At 42.2% G+C, this 25,578-nt stretch overlaps 1 protein-coding gene across 1 annotated transcript; it reads right to left on the bottom strand.

Annotated features, from left to right (window-relative positions):
* Positions 1-10,172: 10,172 nt before the first annotated feature.
* On the bottom strand, positions 10,173-13,119 carry LOC311065549 (homeobox protein MSX-2-like). The gene is made up of 2 exons (XM_084085938.1): positions 12,667-13,119; positions 10,173-11,800 (listed from the first exon to the last, which is right to left on the bottom strand). The coding sequence occupies exons 1-2, from the start codon at positions 13,037-13,039 to the stop codon at positions 11,346-11,348; spliced, it is 828 nt and encodes a 275-aa protein (XP_083942064.1). The 5' UTR covers positions 13,040-13,119; the 3' UTR covers positions 10,173-11,345.
* Positions 13,120-25,578: the final 12,459 nt, after the last annotated feature.

Raw genomic sequence — 25,578 nt, 5'->3', positions numbered from 1 at the left:
TACTTCTTCCTATACGTGTTGCTGTCTTATTGTTGTGCATTAGCAGTAGCAGAGTGACGTGTGATGGTGATACATGATGGATGGAATTTGTATTTTATTTTTCATTTATTTGATAGTGTTTATTTGTTTTAGTTTTGTCTGTGTTCGCCGTCTTGTTCTTCATTATGAAATTAGATTTCATGATTTGTCTATAAATTTGATTTAAAAATAAATAAAAGAAAGACAGCAGGTCACGGTGGAATTTCTACTTCCTATGGCAGCTTGCATTATAACGACAACGTCTATCACTGTAAATCAAAGATTAGAATGATCAATGACCTCTGCCACTCTGCCCCCCCCCTCCCTAGATAACGCCTGATAATTTGAGATCAGGCATATTATCTGAGAGACAGAGTGGCAGAGATATAAGCTAGGACCACAGCCGAGGAAACCCAGAAGGCCGGTCATGTTTTTAATACTTAAGATTCTAATCAGTTGTTCAGCATCTGAAAGACCACTCCACAACACACACACACACACACACACACACACACACACACACACACACACACACACACACACACACACACACACACACACACACACACACACACACACACACACACACACACACACACACACACACACACACACACACACTATAGTGACCGCACAATGACAAGCTGAAAAAACATATCCTGCAGAGAGACAGAAAATGAGGAAGCTTCAGAGAGAGAGAGAGTGAGAGAGAGACAGACAAACAGACAGACAGACAGACAGAGAGATCTGAGGGGTGAATTCAAGTTGAACCCAAATTAAAATCGCCAACATGAAAGTTAGCAGGTTTTTTGAACGATGTACAGTACAGCATGCGCACTATATGTGAAGCACACTGAGCAGAACGAGAGGACATGAGAAGAGGGTGGGCGTGTGTGTGGGGGTGTCAGGAGTCAGGACGCGGAGAGACACGGCTTCACTCAAACCGGGCCAGGAATAGAAACAACCTCAAACATTCATTATTATTGCCGGGGGTAGATGGTTGTGTGGCCCTGGATTCCATAGGAGAGAAGCAGACAGCGGACGTGATTCAGGGTCTATTCTAGGAAAGGCTCTTGTCAAACCTTTTGGGCTCAACAGGAGTCCGGAACCCTCCGGAGGACTGTTGGGTTCAGATGCGACCCACGGGGACACACGTGGGCACGCCACGGGGTAGACGCGTGCGCGCACAGAACGCCCCACACGCACACCCCAGCCAAGATCTAGGCACAGAACTCACAGAGACACAGCTGTGAGAGTGTGGGAACTCGGTGCTCGGTTCTGAGTCATTATAGAGGAAATGCAACAAAACTAAACAAACAGTGGACCACATCTATCTCTCCCACGCACGCAACCAACTGAATCATCTGATTCCTTCACCTCCTCCAGGGATCTCATTAAGGGGGGGAGGGGGGGTCATACAGCTGATGTCTGTATTTGCGTTGTTTTGTTTTGTCGATACACCAGGCCTGTGTATCGACACCACTGGCAAAATAATCTTTTGACCACATGAACCCTAACCTCCCTAGTCTGGGGGGGGCTAAAATTCTTTGCGAGAACAGCAGATCTACAAGCACACAATGGATCGCAATGTGACGTATTTGGTGTTGAGGTGGAAAAGGGAGGGGCCAAGTATGGAACCCCGGGAGACCCCGGTCAAGCCGACCTCACAGGAGAGAGAGCAGTGTCACTAATGAGTGGACAGTGATAAGCTCTCCAGTTACAATGTCCATTTAACCCATAGAGGAGCATGGCGTGTCCTGGTGGGTCTACCTACAGTAGCCTATATGTACGTGTGCTGCACTACACACTGGCAGAGATGTATGATTTATTTTTATATACAGTATATATACAGGATTTGTCATGATGATAACACAAGGAGGTGAGTTTAAGCTATGGTTACTTTTCTGAAGACGGTTGTTTTGTTTTAATCCACAATGGCAATGCGTGAGGATCTTTTAGACTACCAGTTGATAATCATGCTCTGTAATGTAGTGGATAAACCGCTTTAAAGAACAATTAGTGCTTCCGATACGAACTTAAGAGTGCTCACAAAGCAATTTGAATCCCAGGATGCAAGCGCGCACATACACAATCCATCTTAAGTCCCAACCCTATAAGCATGCGCTGGTATGTAGGCTACAAGGGTTCATGGGAAGTTCTGCTTCATGGGACTCAGTTTGAGAGAGAGAGAGAGAGAGAGAGAGAGAGAGAGAGAGAGAGAGAGAGAGAGAGAGAGAGAGAGAGAGAGAGAGAGAGAGAGAGAGAGCGTGTGTGCGTGCACCCTCGCTCGCAAGTGCATGCGCGCCTGTGTGTGTAGGGGGGATTTGAGGTTACGTTTATCTTCTATATTTACTTCATCTGTGAGCTTATTCTCCTGCTTAGCCTGCTTTCCATTATTCAGCAGGTTATTGAGAAATTGAACAGGAGGCGTGGCCTGGTTTGTTCAACCCTATGCCTGACAGGACCATCCACAGCAGCAGCTGCATACACATACATGGAATTACTGAAAAGGTCATGCCTATTCCTCTTGTGAGAGCTTTTTTTCTCCTCCTTTTTGAGCCACTTGGAAGTAGCTGTTAATGTTGGAGCCCCTGTGTAATGAGAATTACTGGAATGAGAAAATGTGATCAAAGGGTGAATAAAGCAACCACTTAAAGAGTTTGATTAAGCCATGGCGTTTCCCATTACTTCCCCTGACAGTCGTCTGAGACACACTCTCACCTTACTGTAGCTCAGTGACCAGCCTTTGTTATAGATGCTGTGCTTGCGTGCTTGCATGTGTGCGTGCGTGCGTGCGTGCGTGTGTGAGAGAAAGAGAGAGAGAGAGAGAGAGAGAGAGAGAGAGAGATATGTGATTAATAGCGTTGGACTTCAATTTGCATTTTTCTCATTGAATTTCTAGTTTGCCAGACAGACCAGAACAGAGACATTTCTTTCTTTTGTTGCTTGTTCTAGGTTTTTTTTTAAAGCCAATTTTCAGAAAATCATATAGGTCTATATTTTTGGGTTATTTCACACTTCTTTTAAACTGAAGGTTTTATATTGGAGAATTGTCCACAGTAACGGTTTGCTGTGAAATATATGAAAATGGATTCATCTCAGGATCTCAGGATCCAAATGGGAGCGGGGTGGTGGGTTCAATGTGGACGCAGTGATGATCATGACTTTTTATGGTGTGGCTCTGCAGGAGCCTAACCATCTAGGACAGTGGTTCTCAAACTTTTACAATTATATATATTTTTAATTTAAAACTCAAAAATAGCAGATTGCAAGATGTGAGCTTGTAACCGCCCCAAGGACCCCTGGGGGTCCCCAGACCCCAAGGTTATAGAGCGATCCAAGCCCCATTGACCGTAAAAACTGAAGTTGAATGGGGGGTACCAGTGGGTCCCCAGCTAAATTAGTTAATAAAGTGTCACAATCATTTTAACCACCTTAACCATATTTTATTCTTTTGCTATATTAAAAAATAGCATATCTAGATGTGCTATTTTTGAAAAATCCCTGGCACAAAATATTTTTGAAATGGTGGGTCCGCAGCCAAATATTTTGGGGGTCCTTGACATGAAAAAGTTTGAGAACCACTGTCTTAGATGATTAGCCTCCTGCAGAGCCACCCCATAAAAAGTCAGGATCATCAGTGCGTATTGCACGCCACATGCATATTATCTTTATGTGCAGCATGTCGTGTGTGTATGTGATTCTCCTACATAACGAGAAGGACGTGTCAGGGAGTTAGGTCACCCTCCGTATGGGCCACGGGGGCCACCGATGGCGACGCTCACAGAGTCTTATGGGAGACGCAGCGTGTGTGCTGCATGTCTTTGAGGAGCTCACTGGGAAACAGAAAGAGCTACAGATGGCGCTGACAGTGGTTCACCGAGCCCTCCTACAGGGCAATGTATGGATGTCACCGCTTGACACTAATTCAGTTGGCATCGGTGCTTCCTTCCCTCCCGGGCAGAATCACTTTCAGAGAGAGACAGTGAGAGAGAAAAAGAAAAGAGGGGTTCCTTGCAGTAATTACGCCCACACAAATCCCTATGGAAAAATAAAACACAGCGGGTTGTAAGGATGAGGTTAGAGGTCAACAGTGTGTCTGAAAGCAGGCCTTATTACTCCCCATCCTGCATCAAAGCTTGATCTATGCTCCGCTGTACGGCGGTGTCTTTCACCGACAATAGCAGATCTGCAAGCTTGCAACGCGTTGCGAGCTTGTAGATCGGCTATTTTCCACACAGCTATGCGACAAAGTACAAATTACGCTTTAAGGGCTCTGTAGGGGTAGATACACAATCAGTGCTGTGCACACAGAGCTGGACTGCTGCCTCACAGGAGGGGAGAACGGTTTCCTATTGTTGATTCTCTGAAACATGAACAATCCACATGAAGCAAGCAACGGAGAGCCGGAGGGTGGCAAGAGAGAGAGGTGCTTTCAAGCTATGGAGAATTGGAACAGATGAGGAAGATTGTAAGCTATATGATGCCTCCTCCTATGTTACACTGCAAAATCCTGTGTGTTGAGGGGGGTGTAAATGATATTTTCTTTGTTAAAACAAGAGTTACAAAAAACCCTCTATATTCTGATCTGAGCAATCATTGTTATGGAGTATTTGTTCAGTAATAGGGGACTCCCCGTCTCTCCAGCACTCAAGTAAACTGTAAATGTTCAGGTCGGGATACCAATATTATCCAATCACGAAAGAGAACTCATACAGTATAAACAAGTGAAATTGGAAGTGATTAAACAAACACAAAGATTAGCAGACAAATTTGGAACTGGAACGCAATAGAATTTAAGCTGATAAATTATCTTTGAGGGGTTCTCTCCTGATTGGATAAAATTGGCATCCCCACCTGAAAAGGTATTTTCTGTTAACTAAAGAGCAGGAGAGATGGTGAGACCCCTGTTACGGAACAAAATCACTATAGCAATGATTACAATTAAAATATTGAGCTTTAACTTTAAAAATATATATCACTTACACCTCCTTTAACCCTGAGTGTTCAAATGGACTGCGTTTATCAGTGAGCTACATCTTCAACCTAACCTTTTCACCCATCGTGTCTCCAGAGACGACCCCTTTCACGCTGACCTAACCCCGATAGCAGAACGAGGCCATCAGGGCGTGTCTCACCGAACAAACGGGTCAGGTTGTTTGGAGAGGAAAAACGCTACATCAAAAACAACTATTACCCACCACAGTGAGAAACGGAAACATGGTGGGGTGTCTGTGAGTGCATTAACCATGTGCTCGCCGTGAGCTGCGAGGTCCTGAGTTCGAATCCGATTTCCGGGTCTTGTCTCGTGTGTCTCGCCTATCTCTGGATACTCTCCTTTCGAAGATAATATCAGTTGGAATGTTTGATAATATCAGTTGGAATGATTTACATGATAGTATGAGCACAGAAGGCCTGTTTTGTGTGTGCAAGTCAATTAAAAATGAGACTTTCTCAGTGAGGACCTACTAAGTGGCCAGTGCAGTTTTCACGGCAGGTGAAATGCTAATTGGTGATCAGGTCACGTACATGACATTGAAACAACAGCACATGAGAGTATAGATCAATAACATAATAGGCATCATGGGGGGGGGGGGGGGTTAAGAAAGAGAGAGAAAGGGCCGAGGGAGATGCTTAGATACAAAGAACCTCCAGTAAATCATGAAGAGCTCAGATGAAGGACGTACAGAACAGGGATTGGGACACACCTGTTCCACGGCTTTGAAGGTGAGATGAAAGCAGCTCCCCTAATTATAGCACTTGGAACAACACAATCCTCAGGCCTACAAGGGAAAAGTACTCTCACCGCCATTTCCTTTAATGTCATGTTTCTCATTACACGATGGGATGTACAATGGCGTTGTGTGTGTGTGCTGCCATTGTGAGCCGCGATCTTTGTTGGTGTGGGGGGGTTGTGTATTTTTTCTCTTGTCCAATGAAGTGTGCATTTCCGGCTTTGCCCTTGAGTGCTGCTGAGGTCATGACCTGCTCCTCTGAATTCCTCAGAGTCTATATAGCCTGGCATTGCCAGACTGATGACGTTGGATTCAACTCACATGTTCCTCCACCACGGTATCAAGGAACATGTGAGTGTGGTCGAAGGGGGGAGGTAAATCACGCTTTTTACCATAGAAAGGTGATGGCGTTTAACTGCCTTCAACCCCCCCCCCTCTTTTTTACCCCCCTTTTTCTACTCTGTATACATAATAGTGTTTTATATTTGTTGATGATGTTGTATTTTGGTGTTCTTTTTATATGCTATATGCTATGTTGATGAATTGAATACATAGGACCACAACGAAACAAGTTATCGGGACTTTTTTGTGTTATCCTTATGACTGTACTCGTGCTGCATTTCTGTCTAATAAAGTATTCACTATGAATTGAGTACAAAGGACCGGAATTGAAACAAGCCATAGGCTTTTGGGTTTTTTTCAATCCCATTTAGTTGACCTTGTATTTGAACTGTACTTTCATGTGCTTTTTTTCTGCAAACTTCTAAATAAATGTTCAATCAATCAATCAATTGCCAGGCTACAGTGTCTATAGGCAGGCCGAAAAGCAGGAGAGGAGAGGAGAGGAGAGGAGAGGAGAGGAGGTTTGGGATTTTTCTACAGGAGTGTTTGGAGATGTTTCTACAGGAGAGGACATGAACTACTGCATTTGATTGAATCGGTTCTGAACATGAGTCAAGGAGAGAGGCACTTCTCTCCTTGACTAATGTGTGCCATTTAGCATGGACACAATGGAACCATTACCATACATAATACAGTCTCATCTTTTAATCACTGCAACACTCATGGCAAATTAACAAAGATATTATCTAAGAGCCACTCATGTAAATCATGTAAATAATTTAAATCCATATAAAATATATATATACAGTGTGTATATATATACACACACATATATATATATATATAGCGCCGTTACCCAAAGCATTTTACAACGTGGGTGACATTCATCCATTCAGACACCAACGGTGGACACTGAGTTAGTGTAGAAGGACATTTCTACATGTCCAGAGGTCATGTAGAAATGTGTGTGTGTGTGTGTGTGTGTGTGTGTGTGTGTGTGTGTGTGTGTGTGTGTGTGTGTGTGTGGGGGGGGGGGGGGGGGGGGGGGGGGGGTGGAGGTAGAGCAGATGTGGCCGCTCTACCTCCTGAGCCACTGCCACCCCATATCTAAGACCTTAGACGGTATTCGGTTACCTATAGGTGGCCCACACTGTACCATAAAATGTCAAGGACACACCCATCCATTTGATACAACCAGCTGTATCAATACAACCAGTATTGATACTTTTACTTGTGAGTAAAAAATGTGAGTACTTTTTCCACCACTGAAAGACATACTGTAGGTATAATAGTGCATCTGTATCAACTGTAAAGCCAGACTGTACTTAGTGAACCCTGAACAGTAACATTATGGGAAGCTGCTACATCTAGTGGATTTTGTGTAGTACTGCAAGGTGCATAACTATAATAATCATGACAGCTGACGCTCAAATCAATCACATTATGCATGTTTTTGTTTTCGTTCCAGTTTTATATGTATTGTCTCTGTTTTGTTTTGTTATTCTTTTTATTTTATACAGTTGATCACAAAAAAAGAGACTTAAATCTCTCTTTAGAACATGGTAATCAGAGAATCAATTCAAAATGTACATATGAGGTTTCCCAGTTAGCCAGGATGGAAATAATAATAATCTGTACTTTGTCAGCTTTTGCAACAGAGTTGAAATTAATACAAAGGCCAGATGTTTTTAATTGTATGAGACCAAACAAAGCCAAGGACCTGGAGACAGTTTGTTTCACTATTTTGCAGAGAGACTCAAATATAAAGGTGGCCAGTCTTTGTCCTCCAGACCAGTGGTTCTTAAACCACTTGGACCCCCAAATTGATATGTATTTGGCCGCCGACCCCCATCTGAAAATGTTTCGTGACAGGGACCCCCAGAAGAGAAGATTTGTGCAAAAAAACAACAACAGATGTACAAGCTCTCAGCACGGCACACGCTGTGAGCTTGTAGATCTGCTATTTTTTAATAGCCAACATATAAATGGATATGGTGGTTAAAATGATAGTGATGCTATATTAACTGATTTTTCTAGGGACCCCCTAGTATCCCCCCAAGGACCCCTGGGGGACCCCGGACCTCACTTTGAGAACCACTGCTCCAGGCCCCTTAATTACGAAATGGCTTGACTGAGCTCTGAGGAGCTCAGTTAGTAATGTTTGTATTTAAAAACATATTAAACACTGTCTTATGAAATGATTTTTCAAAACTGTGTGGTTTGTCATTTGTAATACATTCCTTTTAACATGGTTACTGTGTGTAGTAGTATCAATATTCCTTGTTTTGACAGGTGTCATATGGCAAACCCTCTTCTAAAAAGTATTTATTATGTCATATATAATAAATAACTTTTCCTTGATTTGGTGAAATTACATCTACTATGTTAAAAAGATTATGGGGAGGACTCCCACACAGTGCATTCAATCATACAGAGATATTTACTTTTAAGTAATGAATGGTTATTATTAAAGATGGGTCTTACATAGCTTCAGTCATCAAATCTGTACGGCAACTTTTTCCTAATGCTAGTAAAGCAAGCCTGATAAAAGTATCAAACTCACAAAATTCACCAGAACACAGGTGAACACACACACACACACACACACACACACACACACACACACACACACACACACACACACACACACACACACACACACACACACACACACACAAAAAAACTCCTCGATTCTCACAGTCGGATGTTGACAGGCCAAATTATTTTATGGTATATGTTTATTTTATTTTATTTTTACAATACAGCGCTGTATTTTTTATTTTTTACTATTTTATTTTCTGGTTAGCCTGGAATAAGAGCCAACTTAAGCCAGATTTATACACACTAAAATAAACAGGAGCTTGTAGACTCGTAGAGACACCATTGTACGATGGACTATAAATTAAGAACAAGCCTGTGAGAATGTATTTGTCTCCACAGGAGGCTGGGGTTCATGGGCAATCTAAGCCATCAAAAGACCTCAGTATCAGCCTAATGCTGGTTTAATTTCAAAATGGAGGAGCGCAAATGGACTGTGAAATATGTGCTAATGGTAACAAGGCTCCCTCAAGGTTAGAGATAGGGGGGAGAGAGAGAGAGAGAGAGAGAGAGAGAGAGAGAGAGAGAGAGAGAGAGAGAGAGAGAGAGAGAGAGAGAGAGAGAGAGAGAGAGAGAGAGAGAGAGAGAGAGAGAGAGCTCATATAATGCCTCAATTTTGTTAGCACTAAGTACACACACATAATTTCACAGTTTTGGAGTTAGAATCTATGGACAAGCGCAATTAAGCTGGGGACTGTTTGACGTTGGGCCCGACATTCTGCTGTATCACAGAGTTCAAAGAGAGTGAAAGAGTTCATTTAGAGTCTACAGTTTACACAGCCCAGCAGGGAATAAAGCTCAGCCTCGCTGATACACAATATAGAAACACATGCTTGCAATTAAGTCAATATGAGGTGTGTTGTAGGCAAAAATTACACTTTTTCCCCCTCCTTCTATGTTTTTTCAAGGGTAAATTTGGCTTGGTAAATATCCGTTAAATGGCACAACACCTCCTCACTTGACCACCCAGAAGATCCCATGCATACATATACGTACACATACAGCCCTGCTTCCATTCGTACTGCAGTAAAATGCTGCCAGTCCTAAAGTATGACCCCATACTTTCAGACATTCTTCAGAGTAAAGCTCTAAAGCGGATTAGGAAGCTAAATAGCTCAGCAGTTTGACTAATATGTTACGGATCGTCGTGTAATGCATCGTTTAATTAATTTCTGCCTGGACCACCAGTCTGGATGGAGAAACCATGGCCTCCATTCTTCAAAGCCTCCCGAGATTAACGAACGCCAACGCCAACTTAACACATTAAAGCATGAGGGCTGAGTAAAGTTATGATATGGCCTAATAATGCGTATGCATGCTGGGCAACACGTTCGTAACTTGTAAATGAGTGACTGAAAGAAGGTGAAATGGTTTTGAAAATGATAAAAGACGACAAATATTCAGTAGTATAGTGTCATTTCTGCATGTATTTTCATGCCTCAAATCAGAAGATAACAAAACATACTGTGCAAGGTTAACCAAGAGCTTTAATTGCAGGTCAAGACGAATGGCATATATACAAATATAAATGTTCCATTATATATACAGTATGTATATACTACTATTATATAAAATATTACATTTAAAAAATAAATACATCTCACCTATGAATGATACACCTTCCACACGTAAGCATTCACTAATTTAGAGGTCCAAAATTAATTGCTGTTGTTTGATTCATAGCTCTTACTGGTGTGAGCAGAATACCTCACAACATATTTCTTCTTATTCAAGGTTCCCAGGGGAAAAAACGAAAAACGAAAAGCATGGCACATTTGGCATTCAATGAGGAACTCCCTAAGAGGAAGCCAATCAATAGGCCTACGGCCCTTCGCCTGTCATGAATGTGATCTGGCATTCATGAAGGTAATCAAATTCAATATATTCCACTTAACCTCTGTTAAGAGATCCTGGGACACCTGAATGTACGTCATGCATGCCGTGGAGTTGTGTCGCGCGTATGTACTGCACAGTAGTACAATACACAATGTTAAAAAAAAAGATTTACCCATTTTCCTCAAAGCTAAAAGCCACTTTAGGTCCTTTCCAGATAAGGAATTATTACACAAGTCATAAGGTGCATTAGTTTATGATATCGCTAATGTCCTCCCTTCCCTACTTACACATACAGTGCATTCCCTAAGGCTCTGGCATACTGCCTGTTAGGCTTTGTTCAGACTGCAGACAAATCCGATTAGTTTCTCAAAATCTGATCTTTAGGACTGACTGTCCACACTGTTATTAAGTGATCGGATCAGATCTGTGAATTCAGACATCGACCTATCTGCATTGGTTGCGGTGGTGATGGCATAACACCTTAGGTGAGTAATCAGTAATGTTTGACTTAAACTCTGTCGTACGGTGGTGTCGGTCGCTGATAATAGTAGATCTATAGTCAATGCATTGTGAGCTTGTAGATCTGCTATTTTCAGCAGGCAACAGGCTTCAGTGTCCGAGTGTCCAGACAGAGTCAAATCTTTAGATTTGAATCGCATTTTTCAAACCACCTAGGAATGTGGTTCATATCTGATTAGCCAGAAATCGGTTTCCAATGTGTGTTTTTTTTGGCTGTTCAGACTTGACTAATCTGATTCCAATCTGGATACACACAATCTGATTTGGGGCTGTCAGTCTGAAGCCTACGAGGTCCTTTCAGGAGAGGTGGAACAGGCTGTAGGCGGCCGGGGAGGCGTACATGGCCAGATGTGCGGCGGGCAGCATGGGGCTGCGGCCGTACGGGTAGACGTGTCCGTAGAGCGCGGACGAGCCGGCCTGCAGGTTAATGCCGAGGGGGAACGGCAGCGACGAGAAGCCCGGGTGGAACACGGGCTTGGCTCCCACGACGCTGGCGGCCATTTTCAGTTTGTCCACCTCCGCCTCCTGGAGCCTCTTGGCCTTCGCCCGCCGGTTCTGGAACCAGATCTTCACCTGGGTCTCGGACAGCGACAGCGAGGAGGAGAACTCGGCGCGCTCGGCGATGGACAGGTACTGCTTCTGGTGGAACTTCCTCTCCAGGGCCAGCAGCTGGGAGGTGGTGAAGGGCGTGCGAGGCTTCCGGTTGGTCTTGTGCTTCCTCAGAGGGCAGACGACCGTCGGACTCAGCTGCTCTGCACAGGAGAGACGGGAGAGAAAACCAAACGTTAAAAACCATTAGGACCTGAGGCCGATTCTTTCAAATGCCTTCTAAATCAGTAGTTCTCACACTTTCAAGATCTTTTTTAAAAAGTCAAAAATAGCACATGTGCAAGCTTGCAGTGCTGACTGTGAGCTTGTAGATTTGCTATTTTTTAATAGCCAACGCAAAAACTCTAAAATGACACATGGTGCTTTCCCTAAAAAACAATAAGGCTGAGGCTTTTATGCCCTTTAAACCAGGGGTTCCCAAAAGTTTTTGTGTCAAATTGATATGCATTAGGCCATGGACTCCCATTTCATAAGATTTTGTCTAGGGGGACCCCAATACAATAATATATTTATTGTTAGATATGATTTGATTCAGAAGCATAATTGTATAATGTCTAATGTTAGTAGAAAGGACACTGTACAAAATAGCCATTATTATATATAGTAACTAATTGTATTTACTTTAAAATAATAATTGTTAAGTTTAACCATCAATAAATTTACTGGTGACCCCCCCTGGAAGGTGCAGGGAATCTCCCCTGCTTTAAACAATAAATAAATAAAAACTGTCTCTTGGCTGTATTTAGTAAGGCCATGTGGTTCCAAAGGCAACAAGTGTCTTTTTATCGTCCTAGAACATTTTTGTAGTGCCTTATACAAAGCAATAACTATGACATATTGTAGCCTATTAGCTATATTATGCAATAGGCCTATATATTGCATATATATGCAATATATTATAAATTATAATTTTAAAAACGTTTTTTTTAAAAAGGTTACAAACGTAAAAAGGGGGGAGGGTTATTATAATTTATAATAGCACTTTTGTACTTTTCCACTGTTAACTTACGGGGCGGTGTGGACAGCTGGACTCTTGACATCCAGGACGCACAGTCTCCTGCTCGGTCCGAGGACTCTGACTTCACTGGTGCGCCAGGTAGACCTACGATGCGTTGCGACAGCGCATCATCTGGACTCATGTGCGTCCGTCCGTTACCATTCAACGGATCATTTCCCCTTTCTCCAGCGGCCGGTGGCCTCTTCGTCTGGTCAGACATGAGGATCGTTCCAACGGCCGGTGGCCTCTTCTTCTTCTGGTCAGACATGAGCGCCTCCACGCTGAAAGGTAAGAAGCACACCTGCGTCTTCTTCAGCTGCGGCGAGTGAACCTGAACCTCCTCGTCCGTTGAAAAGCCGTCTCTCGAGTCTACAGGCGAAGTCATGGCTTTGGAAATGGGTTACAACGGGAACCAACAATAACATCTGTCCACGCGGAGACCAAATAACACGCAACGTCCACGGAGAGAACTTGAAGGGGCAACAACTTGTTGTCACAGGAGTGCAAAACTTCATGATGAGAAAACTTTGGGAGGTTCTGGTCTGGGACTTTCAGCCAATGACTAGCCATGGATCACACGACGCTCGTCTGTCACTACCGCCATGGATAAACTTCAACCTGGTGTTTGCACCTTCTCCCTTTTTGGCCCGTACATCTACATAAACGTTCTTATTTTTTATATAAAGTGCTTACCCTATGTCCACGGATGTTACAATTGTGTACGGGCCCTCAAACGTACCCGTATGTTCCGTATTGTTCAATAAAAAGTATTTTAATCCTATTAGTGGCCTTTTTTTCATAGAGTTATAATGTATCAGAGTGCAATACACCTCCCAACCGATAGGGCCACGTAGTTGAAAGCGTAGAGAACATACGGAGAAAATGGCCACTGATCGGATTAAAATGCTTTGTTTTGAACAATACGGAATATACAGGTACTTTTGAGGGCCCGTACATCATTGTAACATCTGTGGCCATGGGGTAAGCGCTTTATATTTGAAATTTGAACTTGTATGTAGATGTACGGCCGTAAATGGAGAAAGTGCAAACACTAGGTTGAAGTTCATCCATGACTGTCATGATATGACAGTCATCAGGGCTAGCCAATGACGTGCCCTGACTACAGGATCGTGAGGAGACTTGTGATAGGCTAGACCAGACAGTGTGTGTTTAGTTTGGGGGCGCCTGGGATGGGCTCCTGAGGTTAAAGAGGCCCCCGGGGGCCAAACAAAACCCCCACATAAACACCATGTCAGGTATAAACATCAGCCTCATTTACCGCTAATTAACCAAGGAGTGCGGAAAGAAGTGTTTCTTAAAAATCGCTTACAACTTTTTAATCACGCATGATGCATATTGTCAGCACAAAAAAAAACTCTCTCTTTCTATTGGTCACAATTATGAAATAACCCAAACCACGAGTGAAAGGGATGTTTTGTCTACACTGTCTTGATTCTAAAATTGTCTGTGTTAACTTACATGTTCATTTTACTTTTATATTTAAAATATATTCAATCTGTTATTCAATAAAAAATGTAGCACAATCTATGCGGTTGGAACGATCATGGCTGTGTGAGGAGGACATCATCAACTCACCGTGACATCTGTCTCTCCGGCGGGTTACACACCATTAGGAGTCAACGGCAAACACACAAGCTGACAATGCTCCTAACTCATGCCCTAACTCGCAGGGACCTGACACACCACTTAGGAGTTATCACAATGGTAATCAATAAGAATTATGGTGCTTTTTAAAGTTGTGCATCAACCACGCACTCCCCAACGTGAGAGGCAGTTGGGAGATGGATTATGGTTTTGGGCAGGCTTTAAAATGACTGTCATTACATTGTTATTATTAACACCTTGTAATTAGGTCTGTGGAATCCGGTTCTTTTAAGCAGGATTTAACGGTAATGACGGTAAATTGCTACCTTCCTGAGGTGTGTGGCGCCCGCTATGATTAGCCCCAGTCTATGCTCTCTCTCGGTGGAGACGGAGCCGTCTCGTGCCTGTTTGAAGCTCATACCTGTAGGGCTTCGCAGTATTAGGAGACATTATTGTGAGAGAAATACAACAGGGGTTGCTATATACGCCGTATCTGCCCAAACACTGACTGCCCCTTCTCCAAACCGCCTCATTCACTCACTCACCAGAGAGGCAGGCAATGTATCAAGAGTGTGCATTGGATGCATTGATGTTCGCACACTTTCAAGATTTTAAAAAAATGTTCAAAAATAGCAAATGTACAAGCCTACTGGTTGATTGTAGATCTGCGATTTTTGAATAGCCAACGCAAAAATCTAAAATGGCACAGATGCTTTCCCAGTTTTAATGGGTAAAAAAACAACAACAAAAAAACTTCAGCAGTGTTAAAGCTGCAATCCTTTTTGGAAGATATGAGTTTCATATCCTACCCGCCCTGGGATTCGAACTTGGTTCTCCCACGTGGAAGACTGCTCATCCAAGAAGACATCCCCACTTGTCCAGGGGAGGTGTTGCGCTTATGCGCTTCAGGCAGTACTGTAAGTGCATGTCAACCAGTAGGCTTGAGGCAGTACTTTAAGTACATGTCAACCAGTAAGCTTGAGGCAGCACTAAGCACTAGAAGCACATGTCAACCAGTAGGCTTCAGGCAGTACTATAAGTACATGTCAACAAGTATAGGTTGACATGTACATTGTACATGAGAAATGTAACCTACCAGGCTACATTTCTCAGTGGAATATAAGGGAGACACTTCCAACCACTGCAGATGTACTAGTATATTAACATTTTCTACCATACAGATGAGTGGACATAACATTATTATTCACTCAAATAAGTTCCGGATTGCAGCTTTGATGTATAGTTTGAATCTGAGTTCTCAGTGATCCTGCAGCAGGAGAGGAAAAGACAGACAATTTTTCTCCCAGCTACTCACTGCTACTCTGACTCTGCCTGAACCCTCTCCCCGCTCTGTCTTTCACGCACACACGCACACACGCACGCACACACGCACACGGATCCCCCGTGAAGTGACTGCTGATTGTGTTGGCCAGAGCTCTATGATCATGGCCCCAGAGAGACAGTCTGTGCTCTGTAATCAGCAGGATTACAGTACAGTGGTGTCAGGCCCCTGGCCCCCCGGCCCCCCCTGGGCCCCCCCAGCATCATTAGGCTCCTCATGAAGCAATGTGTTCGCAGCATGATCCCATTCTGCTGTAAATTCACGCAAATCAATTAAGGGGCCTCTCTGTTGTCCCACTCTGTTCACCCGCAGTTACAGTGCAGTAGGTTTATGGAGTGTGTGTGTGTGTGTGTGTGTGTGTGTGTGTGTGTGTGTGTGTGTGTGTGTGTGTGTGTGTGTGTGTGTGTGTGTGTGTGTGTGTGTGTGTGTGTGTGTGTGTGTGTGTGTGTGGGGGGGGGGGGGGGGTATGGGATCAAGCTGCAGTGGAAACATATACACCACCTGGGGGTAATAACAGCCAATTGTCATTTTCTTTTTTCTACAAAAGAAGCCAATTAGCCAAAAATATAACTCAGGCAATTAAACACAATGAGGAGATTCAAGGTGGGTCGTAAGGCTAATAGCAGGGAAACAGTATCGTATTGCAATATCAGTGTGGTTAAAATATAATATACCATCAATTTGTGTCAAATATAATTACTTAGTAATTCAAGGCGATTTGTGTGATGTAGTCATGTTTTACAGAGTGTTCTTGAAAATGGAGAAACTTTGATCCAAATAGTAAAAGCAATTTTAATGACCAATTCATATCACTTACTACAGCAGCATTCTGATCCAGAAAACCAACATCATCATCATTTTGAGCATTCGTGCTCAGCATACCTGGCCTTGGTAAAAAAAAAAAAGTTTTAAAAAACTAAATCTTTCCAAACGTTTCTTCCTTTCTTTTCCCGTTTTTTTTTCTTTCCTGACTGAGGGTGTACGAACGGGGGTGGGGGGGGGGGGGGGGTTGTTTGCTTCCTTTGTTGATCTCTTCTTAAAGCTAGCCTTTTCCATTATTTAAGGGAACGCATACAGTGTCATTTTAGATTTTTAGCTATAACCATTATTTTATACTTTGGGCTATTCAAAAATAGCAGATATACAAGCTCATAGCGCAGCACTCAGATCTGCAAATTGTTTTTGGAACAATCGTGAACATTTGAGCAAATCTTTGAATATGTTTTTTAAAGCGAATATTTTTAACTCAAATCTTTGCTTCTCCGTTCTCTGGGGATTCTACAAATGTCTTCTAAATCCTAACTATCCTCCTATGTCGCTATAATATCAGCGGTTCTCAAACCTTTTTCAAGTCAAGGACCCCCATAATTATATGTATGTGTCCGCGGACCCCCCCAACTTAACATATTTTGTTCCAGGGACCCACCCAGAAGCAAATATTTGAGTTAAAAATGTATAGATGTATTAACAATTTTTGAAATATAGCAGATCTACAAGCTTGTATGAGCTTGTAGATCTGCTATTTTTGAATAGCCAAAGAAATCAAAAGTGACACAGATTCCCGGATTGAATGGGTTATCATATAGACTGACGTCTGTTCACAATGACAGCAGATGCATGTTCTATTCCTACTCATTCTGTTCTTAATACCATCTCTCATATCTTCCGGTCACGTCATGTGTCCAACACTGTATATATTATCTATGTGTGTCAGTGTGTGTAATACACTTCATGTGAAACTGCCTGGTGTCACCTTGTTCTCCTACAGCTCGTCACTCAACTGAACCATCACTCGCCACCCTTAGTTAGAGGGAGACTCCACATGGAGGGTTAGGACCACATGGAGGGTCAACTAAATTCACAACAGTCACCCAAATGGTACAGTAAATGACAGCATTATAATATACTGCAGCACTTCTAGTCTTCTGAGAGCTCAAAGTGCTTTACAAAGTATATGCCTCACATTCACACATTGACATCAGAGGCAGCTTTGGAAACTGTGACGCAATGCCAGGAGGAGCCGGGATCGAACCGCTCCGATTTCCAGATGGCCGCTCTACCTCTTGAGCCACAGATTGAAATAATCTCAGAAGGATCCAGTAAAGTGGGCAATAAGAGCACAGTGGACCACTGCAATCTGTCTGTCTGGTTTACCTCTGCCCAATTAGCTCTGGGTTTGTCCTGTCCTCTGGTCTGAAAGCAGAGAGTTGTTCTAGCCTGGTGGTCCCAAGCGGTGTGCCGCGAGACATGCCCAGGTGTGACAACCACACAATATTATTGCAATACTGTATACACTATACAAAACGTTATTTATTATGTTTTTAATGTACAATATCAGTACTTTGAGCACATTCATTTCGCATTACAGTGGCAAATTCTATACCCTAAAAACATATTTTTTATATATAAATATTTTGACCACAAAACGTTTGAAAACCACTGCTGTAGGTAGCCCTGCTGGAATGGTCACGGGGTCTGTCTGTCTGTCTGTCTGTCTGTGCACCTGTCTCTGTCTGTCTTAGGGCTGTCCCGATCAAGACATTTTATTTTATGATTAATTGTCATTCAAATAATTGCAATTAACATCATTTTTCATTGGACATTGGAACATGAAAAAAATATTTCTGTTTGCCTTTTAGGACCTTGTAAACAAAAATTGCACGAGGCAAATATGACAAATAACTTAAACAGAGTATAAATAAATGACTGACAATGACTGGTACCAATAATCAAATCATTGTTGAATACTAAAATTATGACGATCGCAAGGATTCTGCAAAAAATAGTCCCAAATAATTGTATCCCAAATAATTGTGAGCAGGCAACTATGTAATAATTGTGCTGACAGGCCTAGTCTGTCTGTCTGTCTGTCTGTCAGTATGTTGACAGTCACAGGAGACATTGGTGACAGCTCTGGGGGTGCCCTGAGCTTCCGACCAGCGGTTCCAGTGTCAGGATCCCAGCGTGGGGCGGAGGGGAGAGGAGAGGAGAGGCAGCAGACGCCACAGACCTGAGAGCACAGATCCTCAGCCCACGTTGATTACCCTAAACACCAATTAGCACTGCTCTGGTTTCCGCCTCGCTTCAGTTGCAGTAGTTCTGCTGGCAACACGGGTGGGCATTATGCATAAACACACACGCGCATGCACACACAAGTACACATGCAGACGGACGTCACGCACACGCGCACACACATGCACGCACGCACACACTTGCACACAAGACAACTTTTTCAATGTGGTTATAATGGACCAATCAACAACACAGAGCTGCTTCAACTTGATATATTTAAATTGGAGGAAGTCAAAATAAACGAACCAAAAAAAGGCACAGCAGACGACAGCGTCAAGATAACCGATGTTTAATGCTGTTCTAAGTATAGGCTAGCATGGATTAGAGCTAAAAGTGAAACAAGTTCTGAAAAGAGCTCTTTCTTTAAGGCCAAGCTCGCTGGGGAAACAAGACGTCTAAATGTGGGGCTCGGCACCATGTGTGTTCTTCTCAGATGATGTCTCTGTTATAAGATTCCCAACAGACAATGTGCTCGCTGGACCACAATCATTAAACACATAATATGTGGTGAAAGCACTTTCTTCACAAAAGTACTACTCATACATATTAACATGCTCTGTATTCTCAGAGATAATTAGTCCCTCATCTGCATCAAAGAACATGGTCATTGGCCACAGTTCCTCATGTCCCCTGAAGCTGATTCAAAGTTTAGTACTGTAAATGTCCCATTCAGAGTTTTGGGAACAGATCACGCTTTTGCATTTTCCAGCCTTTCCCATACTGGAAATGGAACCGCAGGGCTGGGAGGAGGGTATAACCATAGCCATGCATAAGCACTTGCAACCAAATCAGACCAAAACTCAAATAAAGGACTTGAAAGTAAGAAAACCAGAGAGTGATCCAAGTGGCTTCATGACTGTGTCGGGTTAAAGCTTTGCACGATGAGGAACGTTCACCAAAAATAACTGACATTCAACAGAAACGCTGAATCTAGGTAATGGCCATGCAACACAAATAAAATCAACATACCCGGTCGTATGTTAGGTCCACAAAATGCTTTGAATGCAACTTGAGAGGAAGTCGAGCTTTAATGTGAGAGGGTAATTATCTCATGGAAGACGGGAGGTATAATTCAGATTTGTTTTCTCTTTATTGGGCCTTCAGGCCCTTTGGTCACAGCATTCATGGTTAGTTAATGGATCTTCCCGCTGCTCTGACTTATTTTCACATGCTGTTATTTGCCGCGCCGAGTCAATTCATAATGTTAAAAACCCAAACAAAACAAATCCCTTGATTGATGAAAGCATTACAGTTAAATCCCCATCTCACCGCACCAAATTGCAGTTTTGTGGCTGTGCAGTGTGCATGTGATGTGTCTGGCTGTGGTGGCATGTCAGATCTTTCACTCACAGAGCCATAGAGACTAAGTTTCCACCAATGAGCTCTTCACTAACTGAAAAGGGTTTGTGATTCAACAACGGGACAAATCCGCCCACTCGCAGATAAAAATAAACGACCATACAGTCAAACTTTGTTATTAGTATTATTACAATTAGTATTTCACTTTAGCTTATTATCTATTTATTGTCTATCAGTTTACACACACATATTTGCACTCAAAGGACCACAATGGAAATAAGCTCTAGAGCTTTTTTGTGTTTTATCCTTTTGACAGATATGTTCATAGTATGCATTTTTGTCAATAAAAAGGTCAATCAATCAATATAAAAGCATATAGAGGAGACAAATGCAGGCTAGTTTGTCTACAGATATACGTCTCTCATTTAACTTGAGGATTAGCCCTATTGAAGACTTTAAAAAAATGTCTGATCTACAAGTCACATGGTGTGTTGTGAGCTTGTAGATTGGCTATTTTTGACACATTTTGCCTATAACAACATGCCCAAAATAGGAATGCCAGCAGGGTGAAAGCGGTTTAAAGACTAGACTATTGTCGCTTATTGCTCAGGAAATGAGCGTGCTATAACGTGTGGTCCGTTAAAGCAACAGACACTAAGTAAACTATAACCTTACTGCCTACTTCAAATTCAGATAATCCCACTAGGCAATTACTGTAGTTTCGAGCAGCTTGCACACAGAAACAGAGTAACATACAACACAAACAAACAAATATTCCAATATGCTAAACGTGGAATAAGATGATCTTAAACATTGCCAACAGTAACATTCACCCTTACAGAAGATTTCTTCTCCCAAAGAAAAAGAAGCCTCTCGCTCTTTTACATTCTCTCTCTGTCTCACTCTCTCCCTCTTTCACCCACGCAGACACACAAACACGAGCACCATCTGCATCGGAGTGAGACCGGCGCCTTCCGCACGGCTGTGCCGGCTCCTCCAGGCAGGGTGATTATACTGTAGCGTAGCTGCATCCAGGTGAACCAGAGGTAAAACACCATCCGCGCTCCCCTTATGTGTCATGTGAGATGAGTTGACAAATGACAGAAAGCCCGGGGACTTCCTAGTCAAATTGTTACCCACCCAGTAGGGTCATACAGTAATTAACATTGGCACAGGTGAGAGACGTGCTGTGTTTATCAGGATGGCTGACTTTCTTACTTGTTTTTATTTAGGTCTACAGCCACACACTGGAGTGCCACTCCCTTCTCCTAGCTCCACTCATCAAAACAAATAAGAAAAAGATTAATGTAAGAAGTTGAAATAGGCATAATAAAGTTGAGGTTCATTTTATGGCATGTTAAATGAATGAGGATACACTATTTTAAAATGATTTACAGAAATGTATAATTTGTGCTCAGGGGCATTTCAGCTACAAAACTGTAATTATGCTAAATTATAATTACCCGTCTTATTAAGCTGAAGTTTGAATTAAAACAAATGTATGTGAATGACATATGTACAATGGTGATGGAGCCCATTTGTAATGAAAATAAAATACAAAAATATGTGGTGCCTATATGAAGAAATCACGTTTACTTAAAGGTTATTGCAACACACACACACACACACACACACACACACACACCCCACGTATATTGATGAAAATAATCAAGTTCACGTCTCACTGAAGTGAAACCGTTTAGGGGCGTCTATAATTGAGTAACTAGTCCAGAGCGTGACATACCATCACATTGTATTTCCTGTGTTTTTGTGCACTTGACACCATTTGTAAAGAGAGAGGCCGATTAGCCGAACACTTCGGAGCAGTTTGCTTGTGGTTTGAGAAAGGATTGCTGCCTATATTGACTCAATTAGGGCCAATGAAGGTGTGAGACAGCATTTGTTTTCCTGCAAGTCTCAACACCCCGGAGACCCTGAACTCTGCCAGGCCGTGAGAATAATTACAGGCTCATTTGGAGTTGGCACCGTTATCAAACACGCACTAGGCGTCATTACTGTGCTGCGGTTAAGAGATCCAGAGTGTGCTTGTCTATTTCTCATATCTCTCTCTAATTCTCTAATGGAAAAAAATAAATGTAGGGGTAAAAGGTTGCTCTGTCAAACCACATTATTTTAATGAGATCTAAAAGAAACGTAGTACCGTGCTTGTTCCAGCAAGGACACAAGACAATGCCACAACTATGTATAGCCTACTTAATGTCACTTTATGTAATGACACTGGTTCAGAGGGTGGGGAAACAAATACAGATGTGTTTGGATAAGCAATAATGAGGAAGGGGGCTGCACAGTATTATTGTGTGTAAGCAGCTGGTGGAATCATGACTACTATTAGTCAGTCTGGTGATTAAAAAATTCCTTCCATTTGAAATGTGTCTTAAGCACTTAAGACCTTTTTTTATACTTCCTTGTAGGACAGTGTTGTGTGGTGAGAATATACGATCTACTAGCTCAGTAGATCGCATCACAATATTTTCACTATATTGGAATTTTGGGAAATTATTTTCAAATATATATATTATTTTTAATTAAAAAAACCCCACTATAACTATATTTTTGAACAATTCCACCTATAATGACCAAAATGGGGACTCCAAGGTTGGCGGTGGTTTTGTTCATGACATTTTGAAGATAGACTTTTATGAAGTGCTTCGTTTTTAATAGACCTGCTTGTGGCTTCACTAAATACTAGACACGTTATTAAACAGACATTATGAAACTTGGATCATTTATACTGGTTAAGTACTGATAATTATAGTGGTACTTAAAAAGAACACTATTAGTCACCGTAACCAACAGAGAAGTAGCATGTGTTTCCAGATCACATCAGAACATCAATGGTTCAACAAATGAAAACTATGTAATGTATCTGAGGATGATCTAATATACATGTTATGAAAGTTGTAGCAATACCACCATCAATACATGTCATTGTCTATTCGTAGCCTCTGCTAAATATCATAAACAGTTATTTGGCCCATGTTAATATTTTTAAAACATTACCTAACATACCTAATCATAATACTTAAATCATTTGGTAAATTTGTGCTGTCCAGGGTGACCATATTTTCAAACACCCAAACCAGGGCCCTTAAATGAATGTGAACGTTAATGCAGGTGCACGATCATGCATGCACATTCATGTACACACACATTCATGCATTTACTGGGCACCACACTGTAGGCATTTTCAACAGGATGGGGGACTATTATTTTCACTTTATACACACCTGTGACAGCATGTTTCAACAGAACAGAACATGATAAAAGTCAACTGTATGTAAGAGCTGAAAGCAAGTATTTAAATTGTGTTGAAAAGCGGGAAATTTTGGTAGTGAATGTTGAAAACTGGGATATTTCAGTGCTTAACAGATATGTGTCGGAACTCGGGACACCCAGCTTGAAACCGGGACAGTCCTGTACAAACCGATAAGTCTGCACTTTAAAATGTATTTAAATACAAGGATAACATAACTGACCAAAAGAATAAAGGCACAGGGTGCCAGGTACCTCAAACAGTTAGTATGCTCCTTGTGAGGACCCAGGTTCAAATATAACTCTCAGCATCATGTCTTGCGTGTCTCCCCTCTCTGTCTGCCTTCAGGAGGCACTTAAGGATGGCAGTGGAGGTCTAACAGCCATCTTGGAATCGGAAGGTTCCCGGTTCGAGTGTCCTCAAGCAAGGCACTGAGCCCCACACTGCTCCTGTGTGGTGCCTTGCATGGTTTCCTCCGGCATCAATGTGTGAATGGGTGTATGTGAAATACATTGTAAAGAGCTTTGGATAAAGACGCTATATAAATGCAGTCCATTTACCATGTCCTGTCTCTCTACATTCTACTATCTGAATACAATTTAAATATATAAAAGGCAAAGTCCATTGTGTTACATTAAACAAGATAGTGAAGACTCTAAACACACAGGTTTTCAAAATGGGGGCCGACAGGGGATCGATTGGAAAGGAGAGGAACATAAAAGAAAAATCCTATTAAAAACTAAATGAATACAAACTAAATTCATAAGACTATTGTGCCACTCTAACCACTTTCAACCTGGCATGCCTATTTTACGGACGTCATAAATGTAAAAAGGGGGGGGAAAGGGAAAACAAGAGGAGTGTCAGCTTGTAGATCGGCTATTTTCTTTTATTTCTTTCTTTCTTTTCTTTTTTGCCATTTCACAATAGGGGGCATGGAAAAGTTTGGTAACCCCTGATCTAACAAACCCCTGGAAAATAGTCAGCAGTAATGTCCCGTTTTTAGCCCAATGAGTCATAGTCAATGGACTACACACACCAGAGCCGGTACGGCCCTTTAATTCTTATTGTGTTCTTCGCATTTTAACGTTTCTCAGCTAAATTAACCCCCTGTCAATCAGTGATATGAAATGGAACAGTGTACTCCAATAAGCAGATTAGTATCAAATGGGTTAAGCTTATTAGACGTAAAACGACCCTGGCCCTTTAAACTTTACCTCACCTTCATCTGAATCCATGACACATTCCAAACACAGCTTGCTATAATAGACCATGGGTCTTCAACAGGGGGTCCGGGACCCCTAGGGGGTCCTCACAGTTACTACAGAGGGGCCGAAAAATCTCTGTGAGAGGAACCCCACATTGTTTCCTTTTTTTACATTAACCACATAACCCTATAGCATCCCTATTCTGGGGGGAACATTTGCCAAAAATAGCAGATCTACAAGCTCACAATGCGTCACACTGCGATGCGTTGCTATTCTTGGCGAAGAGGTTTGGCGTAGTGGGAAAAAAGAGCAGGCCAATTACGGAGCCAAAGGTCAAGTTTACTAAGTATTGAGGGTTTGAGTTGACATATTAATAGAAAAGATAATGTGTAAACAAACCCGTGTAAACAACAGTGCTGTAAAACAAGTCTATGAAGCTGTATGCGATAGAAAAAAATCTTCCACACAATTTCATACAATATGTAGCGGGAGTCCTTGCTTCATCTCTCAACCCCTGCTGTACGTAGATAGACACAATCAAAGAACCTCTAGGGCAGTGGTTCTCAAACCTTTTCATGTCAAGGACCTCAAACGTTTATGTATTTGGCTGAGACCCCCCATCTCAAAAATATTGTGTGCCAGGGATTTTTCAAAAATAGCAGATCTACAAGCTCATAGGGCTATGAGCTTGTATATCTGCTATTTTTTAATAGCCAAAGTATAGAATATGGTTAAAGTGTTTAAAATGATTGTGACGCTATATTAACTCATTTTGCTGGACCCCACTTTGAGAACCTGGTTCTCAACCTAGGGTCCGTGGACCCCCCAACGGTCCTTGAGGGGGTTCCATGGGGTCCCCAGCTAAATGATTGATAGTTAGGAAATAGGAACAAAGATTACCCTTATGGGCATCCATTTGGTTCCATTTTTAAACTCTCAGAGTTACATTTTACAACGTAGATTGGAGAATAAAAAATAGGGGTCCCTGGCCCAATGCATATCAAACTTGAAACTAAAAAGTTGTACTGTATAGCAATGCTCAGAGCCCCTTTTCAAGTACCTGGAGACAATGCAGTAGAAAGTGATAGCCATGGTCATGGATGGTCAAGCACCTGACCACACTG

Source organism: Gymnoscopelus microlampas, assembly GCF_963454915.1.
Source record: "Gymnoscopelus microlampas genome assembly, chromosome: 18".
Taxonomy (NCBI): Eukaryota; Metazoa; Chordata; class Actinopteri; order Myctophiformes; family Myctophidae; genus Gymnoscopelus; species Gymnoscopelus microlampas.
This window is presented reverse-complemented; position numbering and strand designations above follow the sequence as displayed.

Coding starts and splice junctions, on each gene's coding strand:
- LOC311065549 (XM_084085938.1), bottom strand. CDS start 13,039: ATGACTTCGCCTGTAGACTCGAGAGACGGCTTTTCAACGGACGAGGAG. Junction 11,801..12,666: donor CCAGCTGTCCACACCGCCCC/GTAAGTTAACAG, acceptor TCTCCTGTGCAG/AGCAGCTGAGTCCGACGGTC.